The 12545-nt window shown below is 39.4% G+C and overlaps 1 protein-coding gene across 2 annotated transcripts in view; it reads left to right on the forward strand.

Annotated features, from left to right (window-relative positions):
• Nucleotides 1-12545, forward strand: part of Drp1 (dynamin related protein 1) — a 265058-nt gene that overhangs the window by 93929 nt on the left and 158584 nt on the right. For both annotated transcript variants that reach the window (XM_090391003.1, XM_090391012.1), the window contains exon 6: nt 7044-7192. In XM_090391003.1, coding sequence (XP_090247129.1) covers nt 7044-7192 — 149 coding nt within the window. The remainder of the gene's footprint in view (nt 1-7043; nt 7193-12545) is intronic.

Here is a 12545-nt window from a genome sequence, read left to right on the forward strand (position 1 = left end):
TACTTGAACCAACATGCATTGTTGGTTCACATTCTTTACACCTTGTGCGGTGTAAAGAATGTGTACAGTGGAATGGAATGCTGTGTTATGGAGCAATGAATCGCACTACACTCTCTGTCGAGAAGATGGGTGTGGGGGTGACAGATGGGGGTGACTGGTAAACATCTCTTACCAGGGTATGTAACCGCAACTATGAAATTCGGAAGCTGTAGCATGATGGTTTGGTCCTGTTTTTCCTGACCTCAGACCTCTGTCTATGGTGGCATGAGCACTGAACCCCAAGAGGTATCTGAACATTCTGAACAATGCAATGCTTTTTACTTTATGGTGTTTCTACGGACCGACCATTGTCTCTTTCAGCAAGACATTGCACCATGTCATAAGGCTGCTGCTGCTGTTGTAACTGCATGGTTTGTGGACATGAACATCAGCACACTTGACTAGCCTCCACAGAAGCCCTGAACTCAACCCTATTGAATATCTGTGGGATGAACTGGAGTGTTGGATGAGGTCAAGGGACATCCACCCTAGAAAAGGCCAGGACCTTAATACATGCTTACAGGAAGAATGGTCCAAAATTCCCACTGATCGCTATCATACACCTGTGGAAAGTATGCCTATAGGATTGCTGCAGTCATCATAGCGAAATGAGGTCCTACATCTCATTAAGGTGGGTGCCATGGCTGTTTGTTCCTCACATTATGTGTCCACTGACTTCTTTCCAAGCAGTTTATATACAGAGTGTTATATAACTTTGAATGACAATAGAAGGTAAATAATGATAGATGAACATTTTTTATTACAGTGCAAATGTAGCTTAACACTTAAGTTGTGAAGTCATCACTTGAAATTATGGCAATAATGCATAGGACCTGAATGTACAGAAATAAGACTTTATGGTTGTTGTTATATATGTATGGTTATTGTGCTCAGATTTGGTGATAATGGTGATGAGGATATATTAGAAAGGACCCAGATGATTGACTAAGGTGGTAACTGGTGTTTGGAATATGGGGGTATGAAGACAGATTGAGGAAAGGAATGCAATTTGCTGAGTCTTATAAATAGGAAGAGAGGGGGGGGATATGATTGAAACATGAAAGTTGGTACAGGGTTGTTATCAGTTAATCTGGAAGAAATTTTTCATAGAATGGGAGAGGAGGAGCGAACAAGTATCTATCCCTGGAAACTGTATGTAGATGTGTACATGGGAGTGAGGAGCAGGTTCTTTGCATGGAGAGTGGCTGGTGGATGGAATGCATTACCTGACAATGTTGGGCAATGCATACATGTTGAATGGGTTTTAAAGCATAGTTTACTGAGCTTTGTTTGTGATAATGTGTACCTCAACTGCCTTTTGACTCCATGGAATTCTGGGGTTAATAAAAGACATAAAATCAAAATACCAGGCTGTTCTCAGTCCTTTGTGGCAGTTAATGGTTGGTTCACTGTTCGGTCATCTCTTGATATCATAAAGTTGAACCAAATTAAACATTTTTTAAAAAAATATTGTTTTCTAATTCTGTTTATACTGTATTATATATTATCTTGCATTAATTTAAATCTAATTCCATGAATCTTCTTCTTCTGCAGCTTCTCCCACTTAAGTGGGGTCACTGTTGATGATGAGTCTCCTCCACATCCTCCTGTCTTGGGCTGTCACCACATCCAAGTTCTTCATCCTCAAGTCCTCCTCCACCAGCTCCCTCCATCTCTTCTTTGGCCACCCATGCTTCCTCCTTCCTTGCACATCCATCTGCATGACCCTTCTTCCCACATATTCATCCTCCCTTCTCATCACATGACCATACCATCTCAACCTTACCTCCTGTATCTTCGCTCCTGAGTTCGTAACTTTCACTGTTCCCCTCACATAGTCATTTCTCAGATGATCCTTTCTGGTCACACCGCACATCCACCTAAGCATTTTCATCTCTGCTACTTCCATCCTGCTCATGTTATTTTTCCTCAGGGCCACAGTTTCTATAGCATACATCATAGCTGACCTCACTAATCTTCTATAGATTTTGCCTTTCAGATTGATCGGCACCCTCTTATCGCATAACACTCCAGCCATCTCCCTCCAGTTCCTCCAACCCGCTTGTATCCTGCATCCCACTTCCTTCTCAGCTCCTCCATCTTCTTCCACTGTTGAACCTAAGTATCTAAAGTCCCTCACCTTCCTGATGACATTTCCTTCCAGCTCCAGATCTGTCTCCTGGCCGCTGCCCACTGTGCAACACATATACTCTGTCTTACTTCTGCTCAGTCTCATACCTCTCTCTCTTCCAGTACTTTTCTCCATCTTTCCAGTTTAGTTCCCGCTTCTTCTCTTGAATCTGCACGCAGCAAGATGTCATCTGCATACAACATTGTCCAAGGCGCATCTTCTCTCACCTCCTCCGTCACCACCTCCATCACAATGCTAAACAGAAACGGACTTAATGCTGACCCTTGATGCAAGCTAACTGTTACTTTATTCCTCTGTAATTTTTACAGTCTTGTGCATCGATTTTACCCTTGTAGATGGGGGACAAGAGTACTCTCCTTCCATTCCTTGGGTATATTTTCCTGTTGGCAAACTTTCATGAACAGGTCCCACAGCAAGTCAATTTCCTCTTCCCCCAGTGCCTTCCGCCTCCACTGGAATCCTGTCAGGGCCCACCGATTTTCCATTCCTCATCCTCTTCATGGCCTCTGTCACTTCCACTCTACTGATGTTCTGCACCATCCCCTCAGAAGGCTGCCCATCTCCTCTGTGAGTCTTTGCATTTTCCCCATTCAAAAGTCCCTCAGTATATATTCTCCATCTATTTCTTATGTCCACATCCCTCCATAATACTCTTCCTTCAGCATCTTTGATTTGCCTCCCTCACATGTAAGATGTCCTTTGCTGCTTTATTTCTACATTTCGCTAGTTGGTAAATTTTTCTCTGTCCTTCCTTTGTTTCTAATTGATCATACAGATCTTGATATGCCATGGCCTTCGCCTGTGCCACAACTCTCTTGACTTCTTGCTTTCTCACTCTGTACACCTCTCTCTGTCCTCTTCCACTCTTGACTCATCCCACTTCTGATTTGCCTTCCTCTTAGCTGTCACTGCCACTTGTACATTATTATTCCACCACCAACCCTCCTTCTGCTCTCTAATCTTTCCAGATGTCTCACCAAGCACCTCGATTGCACAGCTCAGGATTACTTTTGAATTATGTTTCCACCAAGAGAGGGTGTTAGAAATCCTCTCTAACACCCTCTCCCTAAAACGATTCCTCACACTCTCTTCTTTTAAGCGAAACCACTTAATTGTCTTCATCCCATGGCTTCGAGAAGTTCTTATCTTCCATCTTATTTTAAAGTCTGCGCACAGCAGTCGGTGTTGCTGTGCCACTTGATCTGTTGGAATTACTTTACAATTTGTCACAATCTTAAGATGTTTTCTTCTAGTCAGAATGTAGTCAATTTGTGAACTGTTGTTACCACTCCTAAATGTTATCAAATGTTCTTCCCTCTTGTAGAAAAACATTCACAATTGCCAGATCAAACGCTACTGCAAAGTCCACAACCCTCTCTCTCCTTCCTGGTTCATCATTCCCACTCCGTGGCCACGATGCACCCTTTCACAGTCTCTATTCTGTCTCCCTATGTGTCCGTTCAAGTCTCCTCCGACAATCACCATCTCGTTTTCTTCCAGTTTCCTCATTTCTTCATCTAACACGTTCCAGAACTCATCTTTCTCCTCTGCTGTACAGCCAACTTGCGGGGCATATACACATAATACCACCAGCTGTTCTCCAAGACCCAATTTAATTTGCATGATCCTGTCGTTCCTTCTGCCCACTTCCAGTACTTCGCCACACACCACAGTTCCTACACCACTTCTTCTCTCGTTATTCGCTCCAGAGTAGAACAATTTATATCCATCTCCCAGTTCCTTTGCCTTTCACCCCTTCCACCTTGTCTCCTGCACACATAAAATGGCCAACTTCCTCATCATGTCTGTGACCTCTCTTCCCCTTCCAGTCATGCTTCCAACATTCAGTGTTCCCACTCACAACATCCTCTCCACCTGCTGGGCTCACTTCTTTAACCGCACCTGCCCTTGATGCGGTAGCCCTCGTCCACTTCTTGCAGCTGTAGGGCGATGTGGCTGCGCATTGCTTAAGGGGTATGCCCTACCCCTTATATCATTTTCTCTTTGACTCATATCATAGCTAGAGCTGGCAGTGAAGTTTTACAACCGGATGCCCTTCCTGACATCAACCCTCACCATTTATCTGGGCTTGGGACTGGCACCTATTGATGCTAGTTTGCCTCCTTTGGTGGCTGTATAAGACGAAATGACTTAGCAAGATAGGAAAGATTCACCCCTAGCCCTCAAATACTCTAATAGCATCAGGGGGAAGGAGCAAGGAGAGGAAAAAGAATGAAATGAAACTAACAAATAACCTTTAAAGCATATAATGCACGAATGTATGTAGTATAAACATGTAAGCAATAGAGTATAATTAATGGGTAGGGTGGGTTAAATCTGACTTATGAAATTCACGTTATGTAAAGTTTTGCAGAATTGCATCCCTTAAGTAAGTCAGGGTCTGCCTGTATGTGTTCGTTCAAATTATATGACATTATATGAATATGAACATGTCTGGCCATATTCATTTTATAGAACATTTTCTCTCACTTGCGGATTTGATGCAACTGGGGTTGTTCACTAATTTGATACACAGTCTTTTACTTAAATTAGCCAATTCAAACTATTATGTTTGAAAATGACTATTTTGTTAGATGATTTCAGGTGATAATTTGTTAATTCTTACTTGTCTAGTTGCTATATTGGTAATGATAAAAACTGATAGAAATAGTGCTATTTAATTAAATTACATGCTGCAGTTTGAAGTCAGTGATCATGTCAGATGAGAACTTGCCTTCCTTTGAAAGTTTATAAATTCAGAGTTGGATTTATGAAATATCTAAAAATTGCTTAAAAGTAAAACAGGTTCACAATTTTTAAAGAAAGTGATTTTTTTCAAGTATTTAATATATATATATATATATATATATATATTAAATACTTTCAGCCCCCCCCCCCCCCCAATGTTTATATATATTTTCCTTTCTTTCATGCTTACACGGTGAGCAGAGTACATTATGAAAATTGAAAATTATGAATATTTACTCTAACAACTACCGTGTTAGAGTAAAAATTTAGTTTAATATAAACCAAAATATACACTCGACATTTCGACCTTCATATTAAGGTCATCTTCTGGAGTATACATATATATACAAAGAAACAAGCTGCACTACAATCTACATGGCATGCTAAAGTTGCTGATCAACTGTTAAAGCTATTTGCCTGACCTCTGATGCTAAAAAAAAATAAATAAAAACTCACTTACTCTCATTCAAACCCACATGTTATTATTATTACTAATAGATAATAATAATACAGGGTGTTCGGGATAAATTTGACAGTTTCGTAAGGAAAAAGAAAATCTTCTTTGTATCTATTAAATTTAATGAATTGACAAAAAACATTACAGGCAGAGTTAATTACAATACTATCAACAAGATTTACTCAAAATAACCACCATTAGCATCGATCACAGCTTCAATCCTGCTTCGGAACCTCGAACAAGCTGATGCTACAGTCTCCCTGGGAAGGGCCGCAAAAACTGTTTTCATTTTATCCATTAACTGGGCTTTTGTATTACTGGAAGTGCGATTGGTGTCTTTTTCAACTGCGCCCCATACAAAATAATCCATGGGGTTAAGGTCTGGGGAGTTTGGAGGCCAAACATTTGGACTGGTGAAGTCGTAGAAATTTTCAGACAACCATTTTTGACTTTTCCCAGAGGTGTGACAAGGGGCCGAATCCTGTTGCCATACATACGGCCTACCATTGGCTACCCTTGTTATCCAGGGCTTGACTACAGTGTTTAGCAACTCCACGTAGCCATCTGAAGTCAACCTGAGGCCCTCTTGGAAAAAATGCGGAGGCATCACATTGCCTTCAGAGGATACACATCCGAAAACCATCACAGTTTGGGGAAATTTAGTCTGCATTACACGAGGAATGTCCTTTGTACTGTATGCAAGCCATCTGTTATTCTGCGTGTTGTGTTTTTGATCCTGGCAAAAGTTTTTCTCATCGGAAAAGAACCAGATTGTTTGTGGTTCCGCAGGATGTTTCACTCTGCTTAGAAGTTTCTTCGCGTTTATCAAACGTTTTTCACGGGCCTTTTCTGTAAGCAGCTGACCTTTGCGGCGCTTGTATGAGTAGTAGCGGAGGTCTTCATTGAGTGCAAGCTTCATAGTAGAGGCTGCAACATTCATTTCACGTGACAAAGCCCGAATTCCAATGCCAGGGTTCTTCAACACCTGTTCCTGCAGATTTGCGAGGAATTCTGCTGTACGAACGCAATCAGATCGTCTGCTAGGGATCTTTCTTCTTGCTACATCCTCGTAGTCACCATTGCAAGTCTCTAGTTCATGCCTGATTGTTTTTACTGTATTCAGGGAGCATTGGGCAGCAGTCGAAATATCCTTATTTTGATGGCCGGCACGAATCATCATGATACAAGTTATTCTCTTCCATGATTCAGGTGGGTTCCAGCTATCCATCCTTTCTGACATCTTGTATATGAATGAAGAAGGGTCCAACCTTTTAAATGAAGAGAAGTGTGTGTTAATACATGTAACTTACGGAAAAATATAATTAATTATAAATATGTCAAATTTATCCCGAACACCCTGTAACATCGCTCAAGCTTTGATGTAATGAGTTTTTTTTTTTTGCACCAGAGGTTAGGCAAATAGTTTTAATGGTTGATCAGTAACTTTAACATGCCATGTAGATTGTAGTGCAGCTTGTTTCTTTGTATATATATATATATATATACTCCAGATGATGTTAATGTGAAGGTCGAAACGTCGAGTGTATATTTTAGTTTATATTCAACTAAAGCTTTACTCTAACACGGTAGTTGTATCCATAATTTTCATAATGTATTTATATATATTTTATGTCTTCTTTTTTGTAGGGAGAAGAACATTGGCTGTTATAACAAAACTTGATTTAATGGATGCTGGAACAGATGCTGTAGATGTACTTTGTGGCCGCGTAATTCCTGTTAAATTAGGCATAATTGGAGTTGTTAACCGTTCTCAGCAGGATATAATTAATAATAAGGTTAATTTTTCTTGAATAAATCTTGTCAAATTTACTTGGAATTATTTTTGTGTGGTATGGCATTGTTTGCTTGGGTTCATTTATGTTACTTAGCTTATTGAAAACTAATTAAAAAATCCACTAACATCTATAATTCCAGTATTATTATCATCATCATTATGGGCTACTCCGGGGAAATCCATAGACATCGAGGGAAGCCGTAAACATCATATCCAGCACTATCCAACATTTATACAATACAGCAATCCCTCGATTAATGCGTTCTTAAAAACAGGCGCGTTAATCTAAAACGCACTAATCGAATATAATAACCTATGGGAAATCTATAATTCGTTCCTCAAATTTCTTTTTTGACCCTTATTATTATTATTTTTTATAAAAGAATTAGAGTATATTTCAGGGCCTAGTTAGAGGAAAACCATGAAGCTGAAAGACAATAAAACATATTGAGAATATAAATTTGTTCTACTTCTTAACAAAGAATTGAGCTAATGTAGTTTGGTGGGCATTCTGTTTCTTTTTTTCATACAACTGACAGTATGGCCCTATTGCCATACCGTCAGAAAAGCAGTAAAATTCTGCAAATTTTACTCCTTTTCTCTTCATCAGAGTCAGCCTCTAAGCATTGCTACTTAAAAACTTGAATTGTATGAAAAATATTTTTAATTGTTTCTATGAAACCTCTTTGGACTTGTCAATGATTAAATTTTCTTCATATTATTATTATTATAACTTGACACCTCCAGGAGTCCAAAGACTCATCGATGGAGGGTATCTACTCTACAACTCTCTAACTCTACCGTCCACTACTACCACTAGTATTTTTCACAGACAATCACAAACATCCAAGCCCAATGCGGGATTCAAACCCGCAGCTTTTTTGGCTGGAGAGCGGATACGTTAACCACTCGGCCAACCAGGCTTGCTATATTCTTCAGGATCTTCCCTCTGTGCATGTAAATTTAGCAGGTAGGAATCACTCAATTTCTCAGAATGAGATTTAATTAACTCAGATTCATTTGAAAAGCCTCTAAAATCATTTGTACAATTTGAAGAATGTGCTTCCAAAAGGCTCGCATATTGCTAGCAGTATGCGAGCTTTTTTGGAAGGCATTCGCTTCCAAAAAAGGCCAGTTTCATCGACATTAAATATTTGTTGGTCACAATAGCCTCTTCTTCCAGAATTTCTTCAAAATCTGTGGATAATTTGTGGCCACCTCTTTATCTACACTTGCAGCTTCGCCTGTGATTAGAATATTATGTAGGCTATTCTCTTTTCGAAAGCTCAAACCACCCAGCACTACCATGGAATTTTTCTTTTCCATCATTGATAGCCTTTTCTTTCAAGGTTGCAAAGCGACTTAATGCTTTTGATTTAATAAGGTCAGTGCTTAGTGGGATCTGTTTTTGATTACAATCTTTGATCCATGTAGAAAGAAGTCTCTCTAATTCAATTATTAAAGTACTTTGATTTCGAGTGCATGGTTGATGAACTTGAAGCAGGCTTACTTTTCTCATTGAATTCAGCAGCTTTGCTTAAAATTGCTCTTATAGTTGATTCACCCATTTTTGTGTTCTGGACTTGCATTGTTAATTTTTCTTTATTATTTCAAGTTTTTCTTCTAATGAGATTATTTTTTGAATCTTTTTCACGGTTCTACTTTTTTGCTCACTAATTCTTTTACTCATGATTAAAGGTTGGGAAAATACATTAAAATAAAAAAGTAAGGAAAACTATTGCAAAGGAGGCACGAGATATGATCAGCAAAATGCTATGTAATTATTTTTAAGATGTATAGGCACACTAATCGAATTTTAGAGGCGCACCAATCGAATTTGGGTATAGAAAAAAAAATGATGCATTAATTGGAGGCGCATTAATCTAGGGATTGCTGTATCTATCATACGTTGCTTTGAACTCATTCACAGTCATGGCACCCACAACAGACTCTGGCAACCTATTCCACTCATTCACCACTCTCCAAACAAAAAACCTAGTTCTAACACCCTTGATAACTACACTCTTACTCAGTTTCCATGGATGGCCCCTAGTTCTCCAACCATGCAACCTGTTCTGAAAAATTTCTTCTGAATTAATCTTGTAAAAACCCTTTGGTAATTGTATGTCTCAATCATATCATCCTTTTACTGCTTATCAACCAGTTTCAGTAATCTACAAATTTTCAACCTGTTCTCGTAAGGTTCATTCTATAGACCTGCTACCATCTTGGTCAGTTGCTACCATACTCTCTACCTCTTCATTGCCAAGAAAAAACCCTGGCACCCAAATCTGCATACAATAGTCAAGATGAGGTCTTATCAAGGCTTGATAAAGAGGAACAATAACTGACTTGTCTCTGCTCGTCAAAGTATTTTTCAGTAACCAAGTAATCTGATGAGCTGCTTTATCCACTGTTGCTATGTGCCCCTAAACTTTAACTCCCTATCCATTAACACTCCCAAGTCATGTGGTTAGCCTAGTGGCTTTGCACTTCACAACCACATGCCTGGGAAAGAAGTCCTAGGTTCGATTCCTGTCGACGACGTGAGGAGCTTAAGGATCTTCCTCGGCCATAGCCAAGTTAGCTGGTCTTGGGCGTGGACAACAGTTTTTTCTGCCAGTTTATCTGGGGTTTTTCATCCCGCAAGCAGGCAAACCGGTCTTCTGAACACACACGGATTACAGCCAGGAATATTGACTCAGCCATAGGCCTGATTCGTCAGCCTATGCTGGTTCCGGAGCCCGGATAAAATTTGGGTGGACTCAGATGGTGCTGTACCATCACACGGAAAGGAAAGGAAGGAACACTCCCAAGTCTCAGGCTTCGTCAATTTCCTGGAATACAGTTCCACCAATGTGGCATAGAGCAGGTAATCTTTTCACCTGAAAATGCATAACCTTACACTACTTAAATTAAGGGGATATTGAATCCCACATAGTTTTAAAACCGAATAAGAAACTCAAAGATTGGAATCAGAGAGTTTCTTGCCGAATATAGTGAACTATAAAGTATCGGCGGACACTAGCGTTAGCCAATGCAAGTGATCCTAGTACATAGTACATTACTGGGCAACTCGTTGCAAAGGTGGAGGAAGAAGGCTGAAACCGGTAATTTAAATAATTTAAGTAATGTTTTCATTGCCGAAATGAAGCTTATTAGCTCTTTATACTTTAGTAACTTAATGGTTGCACCTGTTTGGAAAACTCGTTCGCAAAATACATAAGTTCTTTTCGCTATACACTATGGTATTAGGTCTAGCTGCTCACTGATGAAGCCTCAAAAAAGGCTGAAACCGGTCTGGGTAGTGACCTCTCTCCATAATGTAATAACAGCATACATTTCCTAAGAAATGTGTTTTTACATTATGGAAAATACCTAAGAATAGCGATCTGAACTTCTTCCTCCACCTTTGCAACGAGTTGCCCAGTAATGTACTATGTACTAGGATCACTTGCATTGGCTAACGCTAGTGTCCGCCGATACTTTATAGTTCACTATATTCGGCAAGAAACTCTCTGATTCCAATCTTTGAGTTTCTTATTCGGTTTTAAAACTATGTGGGATTCAATATCCCCTTAATTTAAGTAATGTTTTCATTGCCGAAATGAAGCTTATTAGCTCTTTATACTTTAATAACCTTACACTTTTTCACATTAAACTGATGTATGTTCTCCCTTGCCCAGTCTGCCAATCTATCCAAATCATCCTGCAAAATTTTGACATTTCTGTATAACTATTGCTCTACCCAACTTTAGAGCAATAGTAATACAGATAATGTCTTATATCATTGGCAAACAACTGAACAGTTCCTCTCAGATCCTTTCCTGTATTGTTAATATACAAATAAAACAGTAGTGGTCCAAGAACAGAACCCTGCGGAACACCTCTAGTCACTGGCCTTCTTTTGTACTCTACTCCTGATTAAATTACTCTCTGATATCTCTCTATCAATCACCCTCTTATCCACTTCACAACTTTATATCCATCCCCATGTGCTGCAGTTTATTGATTAGAATTCCATGTGGTATCCTGTCAAAGGCTTTTGCAAAGTCCATCAGCATCACTGTAAAGCCATTACCTTTATCCAGCTCATCTGTCTCTGTATTAAAAGCATGATCAAGTTACTGAGGCATAACCTGCCCTTCACAAAACCATGTTGCCCTCCCCTTCCCCACACCATTTCCATCTGTCCATTCCTTTATTTTGCCCTTGACCAACTTCTCCAATACTTTGACAATAACTCCTGGTATGCTGATTGGTTGGTAATTTTCTACATCAGTCTTGGAGCCTCCTTTATGCAATGGAACTATTCCCCCCCCCCCTCTTTCCACTCCCTTGGGACTAACCTAGAGCCTAGACTTAGATTAAACAAAGTGGTCAAAGGCGCTGACAATTCCCTAGCACCTTCACATAAATTTCAAGCTGGTATACCATCTAATGTCATAGCTGTATTCATATTAAGATTCTGTAATATGCTATGCACCTCCGTTTAATTTACCTCAGCTCCCTCATGTATTTGCCTCTCTCTCGTTACTGCAATATCTCCACCAGGATGATATACTCTTGCATTAGTATAGTATGCCCACAGATATGAGACACTTCTGCACATGTCAACAGAAGGAGAATTCATTCCGATAATAGGGTAATCAAACCTTATTGTGGGATGAGTTGTTTATTATTACATGTCAGAAAATTAACTTCTCTTTTATGATCACTGTAGTTTTTAAAGTGGTGAACTATTTTGCTTGCATAACAGTTGGAAAATTTTACCTATAAAGCACGTGATTTCGCGTGTTTGCGACCAATTTGTACATCCTTCATTTCTTTCTCCTCCTTCAGCATGAATCGACTATTCTTGGCACAAAGCCAAGCGAAGCTCAAGCAAGTGTGGGCATACAGTAATTCTACTATTATGACTAATTCAGTTACCTCCCTACCAATGCCATAATCATTCTTCCTTTTACTTGCAACATATTGAAAGAACTGTTTGGGATTATCTTTGGCCTGCACTGCTAATTTCCTTTCATACTTTGCACTGGTTACCCTTCTGGCCTATGCTTTGTACTGGTCATGTATCTCTGGTCACCTTTCTCCTTAAATTCTCTCCACAATTTTTTTTTGTAGCTCCAGCTTAATGATGATATTCATCCATTTAACTCTCACTTGATTTACTCTCCTGACTTTAGGTATGCGGCCTGTCCTTATTTCCCTAAAACACTCCTTTAAAACTTCCCATGCTATCAATATCCAGCCTTGCAATTTTACATGCCATGACACCGATCCAAGCAATCAATTATTGGTTTGTTTTTCATGCAGTTAATCAGTCTATCAGATTGAACATTTTGTTTTCA

This window comes from Typopeltis vanoorti, chromosome 1 (assembly GCF_054136105.1).
Source record: "Typopeltis vanoorti isolate ZY-2024b chromosome 1, IOZ_Tvanoo_1.0, whole genome shotgun sequence".
In the NCBI taxonomy this organism is placed as follows: Eukaryota; Metazoa; Arthropoda; class Arachnida; order Uropygi; family Thelyphonidae; genus Typopeltis; species Typopeltis vanoorti.